General features: G+C 42.4%; 1 protein-coding gene and 1 long non-coding RNA gene across 2 annotated transcripts in view; one reads left to right on the top strand and one right to left on the bottom strand.

The window, feature by feature from the left end:
* The first annotated feature begins 713 nt into the window (after window positions 1-713).
* The window catches only part of LOC309479424 (nuclear factor 7, ovary-like), a 26,688-nt gene continuing 7,088 nt past the window's right edge, over window positions 714-20,313 (top strand). Inside the window, exons 1-2 of the mRNA XM_082143557.1 lie at window positions 714-1,584; window positions 19,279-19,374. Of these exons, the coding sequence (XP_081999683.1) occupies window positions 1,183-1,584; window positions 19,279-19,374 (498 nt within the window). The 5' untranslated portion in view covers window positions 714-1,182. The remainder of the gene's footprint in view (window positions 1,585-19,278; window positions 19,375-20,313) is intronic.
* Window positions 11,492-15,291, bottom strand: LOC309479501. The gene is made up of 2 exons (XR_014199237.1): window positions 13,090-15,291; window positions 11,492-12,422 (listed from the first exon to the last, which is right to left on the bottom strand). It is a non-coding gene; the product is annotated as an uncharacterized lncRNA (long non-coding RNA).

A 20,313-nucleotide genomic window follows, 5' to 3' on the forward strand; every position in this document is an offset into this window, starting at 1 on the left:
ATATTTTAAGACATGAAGAAATATGGCTTTTTCTCCAAGGAAAAAACTTTTAAATATGTAATTTTGGTGATTAAAGATGAGTTTTAAGGGATACAATTATTGAATACAGGGGGACTTTAATACATTGAAGATTTGTATGTTTGCAATAACTTATTATTGGATATAATGCATGGTCTTCTCTTTATATTTTTCTTTTTCATTATATCAGAACAGGATTTGCTTTCTAGGATGTTTAATTGATTGTTGATTTTTAGAGTGTGAAACCGTCCCACAAAGGTTATTTTAATTCTATTCAGATGTTGTGTCGTATGAATCACCACACTGTTGTTTGCTGACATTGTTCCTCCAGGACACAAAAACTGGAGGTTTTTGGTTGTTGTTGTTTTTACTTCAAATAAAGATGTTGTAGATTTTCCTCGTCTCACTCTGGACATGATGGTTTATTTGAAGCACTTTATTGTTGACCACCAAAAACTTTATAACTGTATTTAAGTACTTGTATCCACATTGTAAAAATAATAATATTTACAGTAAATGTTGTGCCTGTAAATTAAGGATTACTGTAAAAACACAGCATAACTGTACAATCTGCAAAACAAGAGAAGTTGTGAATTAACATGTAACACTTTAGTCCGATGATGATGATGAAGAGTTACAAAATGGTTTCAATAACAAAAGGTCAAAACTCAAAGTCATTGGATACTTGAACAAATATTCTATGTGAAAATAAAGAGCAATACATAAAACACAAATAAAGTGTCTTTTTTATTGTCAATATTTGTGTTTTTCATTGTTCTTTAGTGTTTGATTCAATGTTTTAATTTATAGCATTATACCTGAGAAAGTTTTAATGGAAGTTGTTAAAATTTAACCTGAAGAAATCCTGATGTTGTTCTTTGAACCACAGGTGATCATAAACTCCACCCTCTTACAACACTTACCAGGAAGAGACTGACTTATTATTTCTCTTTTCTGTCATGCTGACTCTCTTCTCTCTCGACAAAAGCAATAAAGAAGCAGCGATCAGTGGAGAATGAAGACAAACACTTTCAAGAAGGATTTTTGAGACATTTGTTTCTGAACAGACAGCAGATCGCTGTGATTCTCAAGGTGATTCATTTTTAAACCCGTCGTTCAGAAAGTGAATGTAAAGTTTGTGTTGCTGGAGCTCAAACGGTGAAAATGGCTTCACTAAATGTCTTTGCTGAAGAGCTTTCTTGTCCCGTGTGCTGTGAAATCTTCAAGGCTCCTGTTGTTTTATCATGTAGTCACAGTGTCTGTAAACAGTGTCTTCAACAGTTCTGGAGAACCAAGGAAACTCAGGAGTGTCCTGTCTGCAGGAGAAGATCCTCAAAAGATCCTCCTCCTCTTAATCTGGTGTTAAAAAACTTGTGTGAGTCGTTCCTGAAGGAGAGAAATGAGACGCGTTCATCAGGATCTGAGGAGATCTGCAGTTTACACAGTGAGAAACTCAAACTCTTCTGTCTGGAGGACAAACAGCCTGTGTGTTTAGTGTGCTTTACTTCACAACAACACGTCAATCACACAGTCAGACCCATCAGTGAAGTGGTTTCATCATATAAGGTAAGACAAATATCTCTTGTTTTACATGTAAATGAAACTGAAAGTGACATGAAGAGAGTAGCACACATGGTCCGTGTACTTTTTGATAGTTGGTGTAATGGATAACACTGGTGTTGTCACAATTATTTCCCCAAGGCACATCCCTATTCTTAATGTTGGCTACATGTTACAGGTTGATTCTATTTCATAACAACGCTAAAGGCTTCTTAAAGGTCCCATGACATGCTACTTTTTGTAGGCTTATATATAGTCATTAGTGGTCCCTAGTACTGTATCTGAAATCTCTTTCCAAAAATTCAGCCTCAGTGCAGAATTATAGCCACTTCAAGCCAGTCCCAGAATGAGCTTCCTTCAGACAGGCCGTTTCGGTGTCTGTAGCTTTAAATACTAATGAGGAGGAGAAAGGCGGCGCAAGGTGGAGGGTGGGTGTGGCCTTGACCATCTTGCGCAACGGTACCGTGGCGTGCATGTTTACGTTGGATATAGCAATGGCATGAAGACACGCAGTCTTTCAAGCATTTCAGTTTGACCCAGAATCTGATCCAGATGGAGAAGCAACGGATGAAGAAGTTGCAACTCAGCGGCTCCAGCAGGACGTTTCCGAATGGTTAGTTTAAAATATTATGTCTGGATACGGTACTTTATTCGGATGGTTTACAGTTATTATCATGTAGCTAACGCGAACCTACTGTTGCCTTTTCATGAGATCTGTAACGTCTGTATTTATCTTATTACAATTACATCAAGCTCTGCGATCTTGAAATGCAGATATCGCGCGCGCCATATAACCAACAGGAAAACGGTTATCCAAATAACAAAGACGTGTACAACACTCGCGTTACAGTGTGTGTATTCACACACATAAACTGCATAGCTGCATAGCTAATGTTATAGCCACATTCTACGTGTAAAATCTAGGTAACCATAAACAGTAAAGCAACATGTCATATGGAGAGACTATGGTCTATTTTATTATGTGTGTTTTTGTGTGTATTTGGCACCGGCGTTTTCCTTTTTTCCTTTTTGGTGTTCTTTTGTGATTTGTTTATTGATGCACGTTTTATTTTTGTGACTGACCATGATTTAGAATGTGGGGTAACGCCCCCGTATTTTCCGGGGAGTCCGGATCACAGCTGATTAGCAGATGGACAGCTGTTGGTAATTGCCATGTCAAATCACAGACGGTTCAAAAAGGCGAAGGAACTGAAAACAGTGTGTCTGTGATCCCGTGAACTCTGTTGTGCAGCTCTGTTCTCCACACGTTTTAGTACTGGACGGTAGTCGCGATTGTTTTTATTTCACTGCTTCGACTGTTGCATGGATTATTGTCTGCTCGTGTTCAAACTGAATTTCTGTTGAGTGACGGTCCTGCTGATAATCCGGTGGCTGCAGGTATCTTCGTCTTTCCTCTGCTGCGCTGGGATTTGTTGCCGTTCGCTGCTGCACTGGGATTGCTGCCGTTCTCTGCTGCGCTGGGATTGCTGCCGTTCTCATCTGCGCTGGACTGCTGCCACCTCTGCTGCGCTGGTATTTGCTGCCGTTCTCCGCTGCGCTGGGATTGCTGCCGTTGTCTGCTGCGCTGGACTGCTGCCGCCTCTGCTGCGCTACAGATCGCTGTTGTTCTCCGCAGTGCTGCGCGGAGCTCGGCTTCGTCTGTCTTGGGCTGGTGGAGTTGTGGAGCACTGTCTAACAATACTGGGAATTTGATTCGTCTGTTCCCAGTTTATTGGTGAGTGACGCCCTGTGTTAAGTTGTGTGCCTTGCCTCGTCCGAAGTTAAGATCTGTCTCACCTAAATTGAGGAGTTCCAGTCTGTGTACTGTAGTCATACCACTCTCATAACTATCTATTCACGAATTGCAGTGATCTAATTGAGTATTGCACAATTGATAGCTTTCCTAGTGTGGTGTTGTGTTTATGCTGTTTATCTACTGTGGAGATACTGGCGGCTCTTTCTTTTCTGTTTGTGTGAGTGTTGTGTTGATGCGCACGAGTGATTGACAGGTGGCCTGCTGTGTAGACGCCGCTGCTTGGTGCGAGACGGACTTGCGTTAGAGGAAACGCTTATGGACTGTGGGTGCCTAACTACGGACTTCCAGTGGATTTGTGAATGTGTTATTTTCCGATATCCAGCTTTTAAATTTGAGTGAGAGAGTGCGTGAGTGCACGGCGCGCCCTTTTCCTTTTATCCTTGTGATCAGAGATTGTAATAAATATATTTTTTTATATTGAAACTGTTGTTTGGGTAATTCTGTTGTGTTGCTCCCACCAAACTAAAAGAACTTGCAAGTAAAAGATAAGGTTACTTTAATAGAGTCCCAGCTCTTTAATTGGGTTGCGTAGTCGGGCTACATTGCTTGTATTACATTTGGCAGTAGTCGGCAGGATTTGGTTTGGAGCTTCACATACAGGTTATCTGAATTACATAGTTGTCTATAATTTTTATTTATATAATTTTTGTTATTATTTTTTTAGTTTTGAACATGATGATGATGCCGATTTATGCGGGTGCACCTTGGATCCCTAAATTTAAAGGAGCAGGGGGTGATTTAAAATTCAGTGAATGGAAAGAACAAATTCAGAGTTTATTGCAAGCACGGGAGTTTAATGAACAACAAAAAGTCAGTATAGTGTTGGGGGCATTAACAGATGAAGCTAAACGGGAGGTTTGTGTTTTGGGGGATACAGACCGTGATACTGTAGCAAAAATGTTGAGATATTTAGACACCCTGTATGGAGATCAGGTCCCTGTGGCAAATTTGAGATTACAATTTTTTAGCTGCACACAAACTGCCAGTGAGCGTTTAAGAACTTACGTTCTCAGGTTGCGGGAATTGTTTTGTAGACTAAGGAAGCGAGACCCAGATGGCCCTCTTGATGAAAGTCACCTGCTAGACCAGCTCTTGATGGGACTCCGTAACGCAGAACTGAGGAGTACCATCAGAACCTATGCACGCCGTAATCCAGATGCCACTTTCAACACTGTATTGGAAGAGATCTTGTTGCTGGAAAGTGAACAGCGGCCTGGGGCTGGGCATGAAACTGTAGCGCAGGCTGTGGGTGAGTCCTCTGTTCTTAAATCAGTAACAGGGAAGGATGACTGGGCTGAGACTTTTCGGCGGGAGCTCCTCCAGGAGGTGAGGGGGCAGATGAATGTATTAAGACAAGAAATGACCCGGCAGTTACAACCCGCTGCAGGTGAGTCTATACGATACTCACAATACCCTAATCAGCCGCCACTCAGGAGGAGGTTCCAGTCTTACACACCTAACACCTGGGCTGCAGACGGTAAGCCTATTTGCCGCCAGTGTGGCCGCACTGGACATATTGCCAGGTTCTGTAGACCCCCATCCGAGTCCAATGCTGATTTAAACTAGTTTGTCCTGCTACTGAGGCCCAAGTAGCAGGGAATTTGGGAGAAGCAGGACAAAGGGCTGTATTTGTAGGTGACTCCCCCAAGGTTGAGGTTAAAGTAAATGGTGTGCCCCTAATTGGAGTAATTGACACACGTTAATGCGACAGAGTGTATTCGACCAACACTACCCAGCAGATGCCCTATCATATGGTGTGGCCCCCAACAAATTGACACTCAGAGCGGCTAATGGGTTATCCATCCCTTATCAAGGCTATGTGGTGATGGATTTCGAAATAGGAGGTGCTAATATTTCAGGGAGGGGGATTGTTATTGTAGCCGATCATTGTCTAACTGCTCCATTACTGATTGGTATGAATGTTATAACAACCTGCTGGCATGATTTACTTAATCGACCAGATGGCCTAAAGACTGTGTTTCAGGATCAAGGGACAAGGAAAGCCTGGACGGGTGCATTTGCTGTGTGCCAACGGACAGCTGTCGTCGGGGGGGAAGATGGATACATGGGGTTTGTACGTCCAGCAAGCCGCAGGGGCCTAACTGTTCCAGCCAGAAGCGAGGTGGTGGTCTGGGGGCGTGCGCGGATGGGCCCGAGGGGGCAGGACTATTGTGGCCTGATTGAAGCGCTGCCTGAGCTAGGGGCTTTTTCTGTGGCAAAGACTGTTGCATTCGTCAAACATGGCCGACTTCCTATTCGTATCCAGAATGTGACCTCTTACCCTCTCTTTATAGGCCGCTACCAGAAGCTGGCGAAAGTGTTTCATGTTGACCGTGCTGATGTTCATGGCCAAACAGATCTAAGCCTGACTGTGCAAGATGATGGAACTGTCGCAGTGGATATTGTGGAGGCTGGAGATGGAGGACCAGTGGAACCACCTGTCGAGGTATTAGGAGATTTACAAGGCAGAGATGACTTGACTGAACAACAGAAGCAAGACTTTAAAGCGCTCCTACAAAGGTGGATCAGGGTGTTTGCCCTCCATGAGGAGGACTTTGGGCATACTGATGCGGTGCAGCACCAAATCCATACTAGGGGTGCGCCCCCAGTAAGAGAAAAATATCGCCCTCTACCACCTATGATGTACCAAGAAATGCGTGCCCTGTTAGCCGATATGTTAGAGAAGAAGGTTATCCAGCCAAGCTCCAGCCCTTGGGCTGCACCCATCGTGATGGTCCGCAAGAAAGACGGCAGTTGGCGCTTTTGCGTTGACTATCGTAAATTGAACGCCCTGACTCATAAAGATGCCTTTCCGCTCCCTCGTATAGAGGAGACTTTAACTTCCCTGACTCAAGCCTCCTGGTTCACCACACTTGACTTAGCCAGTGGTTATTGGCAGGTCGGAGTCGACCCCCAAGACAGACCCAAGACTGCCTTCACCACCCCACTAGGTCTATACGAGTTTCAGAGGATGCCATTTGGCCTCTGCAATGCTCCAGCGACGTTCCAGCGGCTTATGCAGCAATGCTTGAGTGGCCAAATCACTGACTCTGTACTCGTTTATTTGGATGATATCATTGTCTATTCCCCAGATTTTTCCTCCCATTTACGCCATCTGGAGGCTGTCTTTGAGCGATTGCAACACCATGGGCTCAAGCTGAAGGTAGAGAAGTGCCAGCTGCTACGGAGGGAAGTAAGATTCCTGGGCCATGTGGTCACTGGAGAGGGAGTGAAACCAGACCCTACCAAGGTTACTGCTGTGACTGAATGGCCGGCCCCAACGACAATCAAAGAGGTACGTGCTTTCTTGGGCCTAGCAGGCTATTATCGCCGTTTTATTGCCAACTTTGCAAAGATAGCACGCCCCTTGAATGCCCTCTTAATTGGAGCCCCTGCAGATAAGAGAACAGGATCTCGTCAGATCTCTTGGTCCGGTGAGTGTCAACAAGCCTTTGACCGTCTAAAAACTGCTTTAACCGAGGCCCCTATCTTAGCCTATGCTAACTATGCAGAACCTTTTGTGTTATACACTGACGCGAGCCATGCTGATCTGGGGGCTGTTTTAGCCCAGCAACAGGATGGGCGCGAGCGAGTTGTGGCCTATGCCAGTAGGAGCCTGCATCCTAGTGAGAAGAACGATGCCAACTACAGCTCCTTCAAATTGGAATTGCTAGCTTTAAAGTGGGCCATAGTAGAAAAATTTAAAGATTACCTGATGGGGGCCAAAGTGATTGTTTACACCGATAATAATCCTGTAGCCCACTTGCAGACTGCCCGCCTGGGGGCCACGGAACAAAGGTGGGTAGCCCAACTAGCTGCCTTTGACTACCATGTGAAGTATCGTTCGGGTAGGGAAAATGCTAATGCAGATGCCCTTTCCAGAATACCTGTTGAAGCCCCTCTAGGTACTGATGTGACTAACGTGGCAGCTATGGCAGGTGTACAATCAACAGAAGGGCTGTCGATGGATGACTGGCGAGCCAAACAGTTTGAGGACAAGGACTTGGACCAAGTGCGGAGGTATGTGGAAAGTGGGAAGTTTCCAATGGGGCAAGAGTGGCGAGCTGCTCCGCTTGGGGTGAAACAGCTGTTGCAACAGAGGGTAAGGCTGGTGATGTGGGATGGGGTTCTGTGTCGTCGAGTCACTGACTATAACACTCATGAAGTTCGCCTCCAGATTGTTTGCCCTACTCAACAACGTAAAGAGGTGTGGGAGAAACATCATAATGCTGTTGGACACTTGGGCGTGGAGAGAACTATAGGCTGCCTACGTCGACACTTCTTTTGGCCAGGTATGCAGACTCAGGTCCAACAATACCACTCCCTGTGTCTCCGTTGCCAGATGAAAAAAACTGATGCTGTGCCTAAAGCACCCCTAAAGCCCATTACTGTGTCCTTCCCCCTTGAGGTCATTGAGTTAGACTTCCTTTCTTTAGGGAGGCCCCATGACCAATATCAAAACATTTTAGTAATGACAGATATGTTCAGCCGCTATGCCTGGGCTATCCCCACAAGAGATCAGACGGCGAGAACTACCGCTAGGGTCCTGTGGCAAGCGGTTATACAGACCTTTGGGTGCCCGATGAGATTCCATTCGGACCAAGGCCCAAATTTTGAATCCCAGCTGGTGGCCGAACTATGTAGCCTTTATGGCATCTCTAAGAGCAGGACAACCCCGTACCATCCCCAGGGAAATGGCATGTGTGAGCGACTTAACCAGACCCTCCTGAGCATGTTGCGGACTTTAGAGGATGAAAAGCAAGGTCGCTTTTATAATGCTACCTTACACAGCTCCACAGGGTATGCACCTTCGTATTTGATGTTTGGGCGCCATGTCAGATTGCCTGTGGATGTAGCTCTGGGTGTAGAGAACCAGCACGCTCGATATAGCTGGGATAGTTGGGTGGGTGAACACCACCAACACCTGTTGTATGCCTATTCACTAGCAGCTAAGTCTATGGGTCAGGCTGCAGAGCAGTATAAGAAGCAATATGATCGCAAGGCCAAGTCACTTCCTTTAGCTCCTGGGGAACGTGTGTGGTGGAGGAATAGGCGAGATAGGGGAAGGGGGAAGCTTTGTGGCAAGTGGGATCCAGAGCCTTATGTAGTGGTAGAACAGCTGAATGAAGAGGGTTTAACCTATCGTGTTAAATCGGAGCGCACAGGGAAAGAAAGGGTTCTGCATAGAAATTCTCTTAAACCTTGTATCAATCCACCCCAAGGTGCCCTCGCATTGCATCCTGAGCTGCCAGTACCTCCTGTTTGTGAACCCCAACCTCTGATGTATGTACCATGGGTAGACCCCCCTGTTCCAGATGACCCATGTAATGATGTGGCCCTTAGGAGGTCTGTCCGTTTTAATATGGGACAGCCCCCAGCGAGATATAGAGACACTTAGGCACTTTGATACCTATGGTTGTCAAGGACTACTGAGGGGAGGGGGAGTAGCATATTTTGGGTTGTCAGGGACTGCCAACGTTAAAGAGTGGGGGGATGTCATATGGAGAGACTATGGTCTATTTTATTATGTGTGTTTTTGTGTGTTTTTGGCACCGGCGTTTTCCTTTTTTCCTTTTTGGTGTTCTTTTGTGATTTGTTTATTGATGCACGTTTTATTTTTGTGACTGACCATGATTTAGAATGTGGGGTAACGCCCCCGTATTTTCCGGGGAGTCCGGATCACAGCTGATTAGCAGATGGACAGCTGTTGGTAATTGCCATGTCAAATCACAGACGGTTTAAAAAGGCGAAGGAACTGAAAACAGTGTGTCTGTGATCCCGTGAACTCTGTTGTGCAGCTCTGTTCTCCACACGTTTTAGTACTGGACGGTAGTCGCGATTGTTTTTATTTCACTGCTTCGACTGTTGCATGGATTATTGTCTGCTCGTGTTCAAACTGAATTTCTGTTGAGTGACGGTCCTGCTGATAATCCGGTGGCTGCTGGTATCTTTGTCTTTCCTCCGCACGAGTGATTGACAGGTGGCCTGCTGTGTAGACGCCGCTGCTTGGTGCGAGACGGACTTGCGTTAGAGGAAACGCTTATGGACTGTGGGTGCCTAACTACGGACTTCCAGTGGATTTGTGAATGTGTTATTTTCCGATATCCAGCTTTTAAATTTGAGTGAGAGAGTGCGTGAGTGCACGGCGCGCCCTTTTCCTTTTATCCTTGTGATCAGAGATTGTAATAAATATATTTTTTTATATTGAAACTGTTGTTTGGGTAATTCTGTTGTGTTGCTCCCACCAAACTAAAAGAACTTGCAAGTAAAAGATAAGGTTACTTTAATAGAGTCCCAGCTCTTTAATTGGGTTGCGTAGTCGGGCTACATTGCTTGTATTACAAACACACTTATCATTAGTTGACTTACTTGTCCGAGGTGTGTAGCTGAGCCAAAGAGAGTGATCCAGACTTTAGTTTCAGACGTTCAGCAAGCCCAGCTCTGTATTGACCCTTCGGTGTTCATTTGTACATCCAATTATTGAGCAATTATTATGCTTCGCTCGCTCAAATGCCATGATATCTCGCGTGGACAAACTAAAATCGCGCACGCGCGTTCCTACTTCCTAGCGCATTTTCTCATGGGCGAGAAATATTCTCTGGGCGGGCAAAGCAGAGACAGGGGAGGTAACATTTCCTCCTTATGACGTCATAAGGAAGAGATTCAAGATCAGCGCGTATGAGCCTCCATTTTCTCAAAGGCAGAGAAAGATAGCAAAAGCTCGATTTACACCGATTGAAATTTTTAGAAACTTGGGGACCATATACAGGCTAGGGGAACTCATATTAATGTTAAAAAACCTCAGAAAGTGAAAATTTCATGTCATGGGACCTTTAACATAGCCTACTATTACACTCGGTTGGAGAGTCAAGAAGGATGTGTTCATTTACTGTAGATTACAATCTGTCCTTAGTTGGTGACCCAGTGTAATTATAATACAGCATAAAATAAACACACGTAATATGTATGCATATAGCCAAAACACGATGCGAGTTTGTTTAAACTTTATTTTTATTACATTTACATTTACATTTACATTTAGCAGACGCCTTTATCCAAAGCGACTTACAAATTAGGACTAAATTCAGCGAGTCATCATAAAGAGGCAAAAGCAACAACAACGCAGGAAGTGCTCAAAATACGAAGTTCAGGTATTATTCAGAGTAGCATAAGCCTGATAAGTGATGTTTCAAAGGGAAAGGAATTTTTTTTTTTTTTTTTTTTTTTTTCTACAAGGTTAAGTGCTCACGGAAGAGATTGGTTTTCAGCTGTTTTTTGAATGTTGTCAGGGATTCTGCATTCCGGATGAGGGTGGGGAGAGCGTTCCACCAGCATGGAACTGTGAATGAGAATGTTCTGGAAAGTGATTTTGTGGCTTTCTGTGATGGAACCACGAGACGTCGCTCGTTGACCGATCGTAGGTGTCTGGTAGGGATGTAGACTCGTAGGAGTGAGTGAAAGTAGGAGGGAGCTGAGCCTGTGATAGTTCTGTAAGCAAGCGTCAGTGCCTTGAACTTGATGCGAGCAGCTAGAGGTAGCCAGTGCAGAGAGATGAACAGAGGAGTGACGTGGGCCCTCTTGGGCTCGTTGAAGACAAGACGAGCTGCAGCATTCTGGATCATCTGTAGGGGTTTGGTTGCACATGCTGGGAGTCCAGCCAGAAGGGCATTGCAGTAGTCAAGCCTAGAGATGACCAGGGCCTGGACGATAAGTTGTGTTGCATGCTCAGTTAGGAAAGGCCTGATCTTCCTGATGTTGTGCAGTGCAAACCTGCATGATCGAGCTGTCTTTGAAATGTGGTCTGTGAAGGTCAGCTGGTCATCAAACGTTACTCCAAGATTTCTGACCGATCTTGATGGGGTGATTAATGATGACTCTAGCTGGATGGTGAAGTCGTGCTGTAGAGATGGATTGGCAGGGAGGACGAGAAGCTCAGTCTTTGCCAGGTTGAGCTGCAGGTGATGTTCCTTCATCCATGTGGAGATGTCCGCCAGACAGCTTGAGACCCGTGCAGCTACTGTGGGATCATCTGGTTGAAAGGAGAGGAAGAGCTGCGTGTCATCAGCATAGCAGTGGTAGGAAAAACCACTGCTATGCTATTACCACCCATATTTTTTCCCTGGACTCCAGGACAGCAGTAACCCTCAGCACCCATACTTCCCGCAGTATAATAACTAATTGACATGCTGTGTTTCATACAGAGTTTTTATTTAAATCTTCTAAATTTTAACTTTTTAATTTCTTTTCCTCTAGATCACTTTACAGTGTGATGAAAATAAACTTTTCTTAAAGAGTGTTGTATATCACTCTGTTAGCACCCTTATATCTATGTTGTACTGTAATAGACATCGTCCAGCAAAATTAGGTTTTTGTAAGAAAAATGTTGTGAGCAAATGTAGAATTGTTTTTTGAAAACCTGTAAATATATGTCATCACTTTCTTAATATTCAATCAACACAAACTACAGTATACACTATTGGCTGTCTGATGATATATGTATCTGACATGGAATTTAGATGTATTTACACACAGTTTATGCCAGCTCAAAGGTGGCACAGTAAGTGCATTTACATAGCAATTTTAATTGCATACTAAGAGACTATTAAAGGGTAACTAAACCCTAAACCAACTTTTTTTAGTTAATGATCTGTAAGAATGGGGCTTTATTAATGCTGTTCATTGATTCGAGTAACTTTTTTGACATTTGGGTATAAAGTGTTTTAATTCTACAATTTATGATGTAAAAACGTCTGAGTGCTGCCCTCTTCAGGTTGAACGGTGGCTACTGCAGTTGAATTTTCCTATTGGATGTTTGCGGTGGTACGTGACGTAAGCGGTGGCAGGTGACGTAAGCAGGTTCCAGCTCACCACGCCCTTGGTACGAGCTACCACGCATAGTATTGCATCAGTTAGGATAGTTTCAAGTTGGCTTAGATTTATCTGTATTTAGTACAGTGGTCAGGAGGGTACGCAGGTGTAGTGTTGCTGGTTGCAACAGCACTGCTGGACTGCATAGCTTTCCAGCAGACTTAGAAATTAGGCGCCAGTGGAGCTCAAGTGTGCAACCTGCATTTTACGCGGAATTGCTTCTCCAACGCAATAGAGGTGGAAATGGGCTTCTCCACACAGTTCGCGCTGAAAAGCGACACAGTGCCAAACGCTGCTCCTCCTGCATGGACTCCACCACCGCAGCGGCGTCTTGATGTGAGTGATCATATATATAATCACAATTTATGGTTAGGCTAAAGTTAATCCTCTGGGGTCGACAAACGTGCCGGCGCATTTTGCTGGATTCTTTCCACATAGCGGCAAAATATGAATATGCCTACAGAGAGCGCACGCTATTGACATCAACTCGATAAAACTCATCAGATGCATGTACTTTACATCGTCTTGCGACCCTGTGAGTCACTCTCCATTTTAGAGTCTGACAGCAGCTGTCAATTAATCCGGCACTGCGGGTCTCAGGTGCACGCCCCCCCCGCTCAGCCCCGCCCTCGGTTCGTCCCCTCTATGTCCGCTGGGGTCTGCCCACTTTTCTAGCATTTTTCAAATATTGCCAGTGGGTGGAGTCAGGCTCTGACCAGGGGTTTAATTACCCTTTAAATGCAACAGTGAAAAATATGAAGTTACATGTAAAAATACTTTCAGCAAGTCAGCCATAAGCCGGTAACATAACTATATCATGAAAATACGATACATTAACTGAGTTGCATTGGTCTTTAAATTTGAATAGTTAAATAGTTTAGTTTAAATAGTTTCTTTAAATTTGGTGGAATTACTGTCGGCCCATCATCATTTCTGACTCACAGTGTTATTTGATTGTTTTGTTGTTGTTGTTTTCAAAGACAAACTCACTCGCTACAACCAACCAGAGCATTTTCCCACCAGCGGAGCTAGTTGATAGATTAAACTTTTGCCGTATCTGGTCGGCAAAACTACGAACACATCTTCCTTTTTTAAGAATGACTTCAGTGCCGTTCTTTGTTCTTTTCTCAAAGAACAGCTTAACTCCAAGTCCTCCAGAGTCGCGGCCAAAGCCGATTCGAAAGACTGTTCTCCAGCAGCAGCTCTTCTTTGTTTTCAAGTAGCAGGGAACCGTCGCAACTCTGCCGTCATTATGTTAAGCCCGCCCACCGACTCTTTACACGATTTGATTGGCCTGACTAGAGTTTGTTTTTTCCAGCTCGAAAGTCAACGAAGAGTTGCTGGACTACCCTGGCTGCAAAATAAATTTTTGCTGCCGCTAGGGTGCGTCTAGATTTCTAGGCTACCACGCTGCTGCTACTTCCGGGAACTATTGAGAGGCTCCATGAGCCGCCATTGCTGTGGAAAAAACGTTCCATTGGGGTGAATGGAGTTGTCGCAACTCTATCTCTATATGGCTCTTGTTGGACCATTGCTATTTTGAGGAACTGAAATAGCCTGAGCCATTGACCAACTGAAACCTGGTAATTTCTACTTGCAAATTCCGCCATGTAAATAGCGAATCCGCCATGGCGCGAACACAACTGGCTTTTAAAGGCAATGGGAGATGAGATTCTGATTGGTTTATTGCACGTTATGCCCAAAACACACCCATTACTCATTAAGAGAATAGGGACGACCCTTTTAGATCATGCGCCCGTTGACCATTTTTCCCGTCAACTAGCAAAAGTGGATTCGCCGTGCGCTTTAGACCATGCGATCCTTAAAATAGGGCCCATACTCACAGACACACACACACACACACACACATAGCCACGACTTCCCTTTACTTTGACTTGTAAAGAACAATACACAAAACATTGGAAGAACTAGTTATTCAACCCGAACCTCCATTGCAAGGACGACTTGAGCAGGACGGTTTAACGCTACTCAGTTTGAGGTACATTATGAGATGTTTCAGCTGTAATTCCTCACCATCAGCATTAACAACAGTATGTCCATCAACAAACCGATGTGTATATATCTAAATTGTTGTGGTGCACATGCGGGAACTGTATCATTACAGTTTTTCTCAGTCGCTTTGGTGCATTTCTCACATCACTATTTACATTTGCACAACAGTTAGTTCAACCTCCACAACATTTAGTCATTTGTGCACATCATAGTTGCAGTTTCTCATTCCTTTCAACAAATTGCAAATGCTTTTGGACATGCATCAATTGCTTTCATACAACTCTCTGCTGTTTTATAACATTATCATTTGCTTATGTCATGTCAGTCAAAATTAACTATACTTGTGAATTCCATATAAAACTAATAGTCCTCATTTCATTGCTTGAGTCATTACATACAAAAATGTTGAACTAGTTGTCAAAATCTGTCAAGCAAATTTTACACTTTTTTTTTTTATTTTTAATTTTTTTTCTGAAAATGTCTCCTAAATGTAACAATTTCTCTCAGGTGAATCTCAGCTTTCAATGATGAGGAACGTCTGGATGTGCATGAATGATTACAGTGTCTATTCATATTCAGTGTCTTGTACTCAGTTACCTCACTAAATACAGTAATGTGTAACTTTACTGTATTTTTCAAATGGCTGTGCAAATAGTATATAGTGCTGTCTTGAGCATTTTCAGGTAGTGTGACCAAGATCTGACTTTTTTGCATTGGAAACATTTACAGAGTAAACTGTCATAATGAAAACATGACAAAGCCATTTGACTATCTTGTTCATAAACAATGGTGTCAGGACTTTTCATCTTGATGACACTGACACTTTCATTGACATGAAAACTTGCTTTTGAGGAATGAGCTATCTCCATTTTGAGCAAGTGACACGCTTTTGCAGGTTATCAACTAGGTTTTGCAGTTTGTACTAATTGTTTTGAGAACTGCATTAACTGTTGTGCAAATGTAAATAGTGATGTGAGAAATGCACCAAAGCGACTGAGAAAAACTGTAATAGACACAGTTTTAGGTAATAGTGATTAGCAGAAGTATTTCAGTAAGACAGTAATAACTGAAGTTAGCCGGTTAGCCGAAAACTTACACAATATTAAACACAAAGCTACGTATTCTGAACACCCGGTAGAAAATATATACTTCAATAATTAATCATAATTGCAGGTCGTGATTCTGAGGAGCAAGTTGGTCCAAATAAAGTGGGTAATGACCCATCTTTAATGGATAAGTGTTTTGTAAATCCCATTTAAACCTAACAGAGATTTGAGGAGCAGTCGTTAGAAGGTTACACTGCTGTTGTATCGCTGTGGTCATGTTACATTTACATTTTTACATTTATTCATTTAGCTGACGCTTTTATTCAAAGCGACTTACAATTGCTATATATGTCAGAGGTCGCACGCCTCTGGAGCAACTAGGGGTTAAGTGTCTTGCTCAGGGACACATTGGTGTCTCACAGTGGATTCGAACCCGGGTCTCTCACACCAAAGGCATGTGTCTTATCCATTGCGCCACCCCCATATGTTAACCACTGATTTAATTTTAATCCTCATCCTTTGGAAGTGTTTACAAAGAGAGTTTGCTTTTGTAGCGCAGAAAACAGCATCTTCTCGACATGTACACAACATGAACACAAACAGCTGCAGCTTTTGAGGGCGGGGCAAAGTAGACGTTGTTCACGGGCAGCCAATGAAGACCATAGGTCAGGGAACGGCAACTGGCGGCCCGCGGGCCAAAACTGGCCCGCCAGCAATATTTTCTGGCCCGCCGGATTATTTTGGTAGTCCTAAATGCTGCACAAAACTCTTCCACTACTTGAGAAAAGCCGTAGTCGCGCGGCGATTTCACCGCCGCATACTGTGTGAAACGCCCATAGGGAATCATGCGGCGCGGGATTACATTTTAAAGTATAACTGGCGTTCACACCGGACGCGAATAGCGCGTCAAATTCGCGCCTGCCGCGTCTAGTTATATACGCTTGACCACTTTGTGTCCATTCGCGCGTCAAAAGACGGTAGCGGTCAGAACTCTGGTGTACTTTGGACGGAGCGGGCGGTCTGACTGACAATAGCCCACTCGCACTCCCGACATCTTTTGACAGCGTATCCGCACTTAATTCTGACCGCCTGTACACCTAGCTCTGAGGAGCTGTTTGGTACTGAAACCATTGTCAGTCAACAACATTATTTTTTTGCAAGGATGTTTGAAATAGTTCGGCAGAAAATAGCCTACTTCATTTCGTCAGTAGGGCAATATGATTTTCGTTTATGTTGCTTAGAAATTTGAGTGATAGGCTTTGTCCTATTTAATTTATGTTATTTATATTTCTTTCTTTTTTTCTGTGGCATTTTTTTTCTCTGCTGACAGTACAATGTTAAAATAGCCTACTATTTATATTGACACGAACACAATTTTTGTATAGCATTTATAATTATTATAGGCTACTTAATCTCCTTCTTTCCGTTAGAGACATTTGAATGTGAGATTATGGAAACGAGATCTAAATTTTGTGGACCCGTCAGGTCGGGAAATAAAGCGGGGGTAACACCGAGTATATTTTAAGCGGTTGCTGAATAGAACCTTGTGGGAGCGGGACGGAAAAAAAAACAGTCCCGCGCAGACCTCCTTAAACCTTAGGTGTGTATGTGTGTGTCCCCGAATAAATAATAATAAAAAAAAAGGAATAAAGTTCAAAAGTCGGACTGTACGGAATGAGGCATGATTGCTATTCACACCTTTATTAAAATGGCTGTAATCTGTTACCACAATAGTACTTGATCTGTTTAAAATGATTTCCTTGATATATGCATAAGGTGTTAAATTAAAAATCAAAATTAAAATTTGTCTAATAAATTTTTTCTATTTTTGATCTGAGCACAATCAGAAAACCCGTCCTTATTCGTTTTTTTTTCTTTTTCTTTTTCATTTCAGTTCAGGAAATAAATAATGGAAAAACAAGTCGTTTTTCATCTTTTTATTTTTGGTTTTAATAAAAAAAAAAGAAAAAAAAAAGATTGAATGAATGATCCACGGACGGTGACGGACACATCATATTCCACAATTATAGGCCTATATAAGAGTATTTAATTTGTATCCATAGGCCTACTCCGTGTAGCTGGCCCGCCATCTACTGGCTAAAAAAAATATTGGCCCGCGGCCAAAGTTACTTGCCGACCCCTGCCATAGGTGTTAATTATGCAAATGTGTTACATTGTTACGTATGCCGGTCACAGAAGTGAGACTGGAGTTGCTGATGACTCGTTTAGGCGGTTCAGACTCGATTCTTTCTTTTGGGAGACAATGGCCCTCATTTATCATTCTTGCGTAGAAACGGGCGTATATGTTGGCGTAAGATATGCTTACACTCCTCTCACCGCCTGATTTATGAAGCTGTGCGTACCTTTGAAATCCAGGTGTACGCAATACCTGCCCTTGATAAATGTCGCGGCTGAAAACGATCGTCATTAGAATAACACGCCCCTATATATTCAAGTCTCCGCTTCCCCCACGCCCTCATTTTATGCCATAGACACACGGAAGACGGCAAAGAAGAGAAACTTGGATGAGCAAATGACCTATCACAATGCATTATTTTACAGCACGTGTTTTGAAACGATTAGCATTTATTTTCGTATCACCTCGCATGTATTGGGGTGTACAATAGTGATGATGATGTGATGTGGAGTACCATTCATTCACATTAATAATTGCATGACAATTTGTAATATTCTTCTTATTATTATTATGATTTTTATTATTAATGACGCTTATTGTTATTTAGAAGAAGAATGTCGTTATTATTATTATTATTATTATTTGTAGTATTATTAGTATTATTATTATTTAAAAGAAGAAGAATGTCATTTTTATTATTTTGTCAGTCTGAATTATTTTTTGGTCATTGAAAGCCTTTCATTACTGAACCCAGTCCGTGCGCACCTGCCGGGCCTAACCCTAGCCTAACCATCGTTTCAAAGTTTGGGGAGGTGCGCGCGCAGTCTGCGGAGACTCGCGCTGCAGAGCCAGGCGAAAGTATAAACAAGGCTTGAAACGTCAGGTAAACCGCACAGGCTCGCAACTGAAGGAATACATATGCCTACAAATCAAATGCTTTGGTAAAGTCACACAAATTAAACATTGAAGTCCATGTTGCACAAAAATAAACACTGAAGTTTATAATTACTATATTGTTTTGTTTTTTTACAGTGGGTCATTATCATATCTTTTAATTTGTAAGTGTGTTTTGTGGTGTTAGGAATTGTTTTTCTGCGCATTTCCGCACTAACTCAAAACGTGCGTACACCACCTCCTGAGCTGGCGTAGGATTAGAGCATGCCGTACGCCAACGTCCATATTGATAAATCTCAAAGTCACCGTGGTTTTGGGTGTACGCCAGGTGTACGCTGGAAATTTGGTGTACGCACTTTTGATAAATGAGGGCCAATAACTTTATTTATCGAGCACTTTCCACTTTACAACTTTGCAGAACATTTACATTCACAAACAGCCGTATTACACACTGCATGAAAGGGAATATTCGAGAAAGCATATGGGGCACTTTAAGACCTTTTAACAAACTTGATGCTGTTGAAAAAGTCCTATTTAAGTGTTGATTTGATTGAATAGGGCTTCAGTAATCAGGACTGGTTGTGTTTAGTCCAGCTGAACCACATTATAAATACATTTCATAAATTTGAGGAGTTAGTAACTACAGGGGCAAATACATTTTCACGCAGGCCTTGTTGGTATCGGATAACTTTTTTCTTTAATTAATAACATTGTCTTTTACAAACTGTACTTGGTGTTTACTCAGGTTGTCTTTGTTTTATGTTTTAATTTCTGAGTCAATATAAAATGAATTGTGCACAAAAATTGAAGAAATCAGGATGAGGGCACATACTTTTACACTGCATTATATGATCATATCACTGTATTGTCTTCTCTTCTTCTCTTCACTGTAATCTTGTGTTTTATGTTTTTTTGTTCAATTCTAGGAGGAGCTCAATATAGCACTGAAGACCTTACAAGAGAAACTTAAACACAATGAAAAAATGAAAGGAGAGTTTGAGAAAACAGTTCAACACATCAAGGTGAGGAAACAGAATCAAGAGTCATGTATAGTATCACTGTATACAGTTATGATTTAATATAATGGATTATAGTTGATTATTTCTGTAAATGACGAGCATCAATCTGCTTCTGGATCCGTTCTATGTCGGATATCTGAGTTTATCTCTGATATGAATGATGTGAAGTGTTGATGTGTGTCGATTGAGATGATTGAAGCAGTGGTGTAGTCTAGTTTTTTGTAGTGAGTATACTCTAATATATGAATAATGGTCCCTGAAGCACAGGTTTTATCAGCTGACAATTTTCAAAAAAAATTTTTTTGAAAAAACATTATAGGCACAAATACAAATTTACTTTTAGAAATGGTGTTTTTGAAAAAAACAGTGTTATTTTAAAATACATTTTACTGTGCAATTTCTTTCTAATTAATTTGAGTTAGACCGAACTTTTATTTTGGTGGGTTGTAGACATTTGAGTTTCTGTGTGTTTTAATAAACTATTATTATTATTATTATTATTATTATTAGGCCTGAAGTATACTCTACTGTGCAATGGTAATATATTTCTGTTATAATTTCTTCAAGTTATACCGAACTTTTATTTTGACAGGCTGTCGTAAAGACATAACAGTTTCTGTGTGTATATGAAACGAATGAATGATGATAGTTTTATCAAATGAAATGGTGAAATTCTCGTCAAGTGACTCTCATAGCAGCTCTGCGATGAAATGCACATGTGTAGCCTACATCATGTCTCAATACAGTGAAACGCTGAAAACACCACGAGCGTGAGTCACGCGTGCTTCTGTCTGTGTGTGTGTGTGTGTGTGTGTGTGTGTGTGTGTGTGTGTGTGTGTGTGTGTGTGTGTGTGTGTGTAGTGGAGCACACATTGAGCGCTCATTCCCAGAGACGCGTAGAACAATTGCAGTCTCTTTTAGCTTTAATATTCATAGACACTA

The sequence above is a fragment of the Leuciscus leuciscus genome (genome assembly GCF_965113295.1).
Source record: "Leuciscus leuciscus genome assembly, chromosome: 17".
In the NCBI taxonomy this organism is placed as follows: Eukaryota; Metazoa; Chordata; class Actinopteri; order Cypriniformes; family Leuciscidae; genus Leuciscus; species Leuciscus leuciscus.